This window comes from Chaetura pelagica, unplaced genomic scaffold (genome assembly GCF_000747805.2).
Source record: "Chaetura pelagica isolate M959 unplaced genomic scaffold, ChaPel_1.0 scaffold587, whole genome shotgun sequence".
Taxonomy (NCBI): domain Eukaryota; kingdom Metazoa; phylum Chordata; class Aves; order Apodiformes; family Apodidae; genus Chaetura; species Chaetura pelagica.
Window position 1 is genome coordinate 330,941 of NW_009953909.1, and position 1,419 is coordinate 332,359.

Below are 1,419 nucleotides of genomic sequence, written 5' to 3' on the forward strand. Positions count from 1 at the left end.
CGAAGGTCACGGCGCAGGTGCTGGGCTGGATCTGCCATGGGAACGGGTTCCCTCGGTACCCGCTGGGTTCTGGGGGTCCTGCCCCAATTACCTGCCCTGGTTTTGTCTCCCAGCCCAAAGGATGAGGTTGCTGCCCACCTGAGCAGCTGCTCCGTGAGCAGGGCAGGGAATGGGGGGCCAGGACCTGCCCCCCTGCCAGGGAACTCTTCTCGTGGGAAGTGTCAGGTTGGTTTGGTGCTCCCAGGTGCGAGAGCTGGGCAGCCCCGTGCCCTGGGAGCTGGGCAGTGTGGCCAGCTCGGCCCCTACGGGATGTGGCCCAGGGGGCTGAGCCCCAGCCCTGCTCCCAGCCAGAGCCTGGGGGCTACACAGCCCCCCAGAATGGGAAGGGTGCCCTTTGCCAGGCACTGTCTGCATGTCAGTGCTCACTGGGAACAAAGCCAGCAGCAGCTCCCCAGGGACCATCTTCAGGGTGCTGATCCCAAACCAGGACAGGGGGGGAACTGCTCTGAAAGCAGGACTTTAGAGGCTGTTTTCCCCCTGCTCCAGCCCCATTTCTTCCAGCATCCAAGGTCCCACCTGCAGATTGGGGATCTCTGGATCACAACAGTGATGTCAGCTGCTATTCTAAAAAAACCCCTTAGTGCTGCAAAACATTAAGGGAAAAGAACCAAATGTGTCTTTATGCCTTGTCTCAGGACAGCAAAAGGGGGTAAATAGCACTGGTGAATTATAAATAACGATGTTAAATAATAAATATCTCCAGAGCATAAATAAAGAGTCTGATCTTTGGATGGGAAAATGGTCTTAAAAGGGTGCTTTGGAAATATTTTCAAGGCAGTAGGTTTGTGCTCTCTGACATGGCACCTCCTCCCCACGGAAGGGTTTCCTTGGTGGGGCTCTCTGCTCCTTTCCTGACCATCCTCATTAAATCAAACTGCCTGACCCTGAGCTGTGCAAAAAGCAGCCGCTGAAAGAAAACGGAGGGTCCTGCTTTCTGGCAGCAGCTTCTGGGGCACTTAAGATGAAATGTCTCACCCCAAAACACCCCCTGGTTCTGGCCCTGCTGGTGCAGCTGCCTAGATCTTCGTCTGTCCTCCCCAGAATCCCTCCTGCCCCTTCCCAGCACCCCCAGCCCACACAGAGATGACAAAGGCACCTCATATCCTGCTCAAGAGGGAGAAATCCCTGCCTCTGCCAGGCCCCTGATGCACAAGCCCCCCTGGGGACCCCCCTGAACCACCAAACCCTATACCCCCCCTCACCCTCTCCAGCAGGGCTCCAAAAACCCCTTGCCAACCCCACCCATGCCTGATGTGTCTGGACCTCCCTCCTCCCCAGGGCCCATCCGTGTCCCATGGGTGACCCTCTCCCAGAGGGTGCTTGCCCAAGGGAAGCTGCCACCCCATGGCTGTGGGTCCT

General features: G+C 57.6%; 1 protein-coding gene across 1 annotated transcript in view; it reads right to left on the reverse strand.

Annotated features, from left to right (window-relative positions):
- Nucleotides 1-637: 637 nt before the first annotated feature.
- Nucleotides 638-1,419, reverse strand: part of SYT12 (synaptotagmin XII) — a 4,380-nt gene continuing 3,598 nt past the window's right edge. The window contains 1 exon segment of the mRNA XM_010001472.1: nucleotides 638-643. Within this exon segment, the coding sequence (XP_009999774.1) occupies nucleotides 638-643 (6 nt within the window).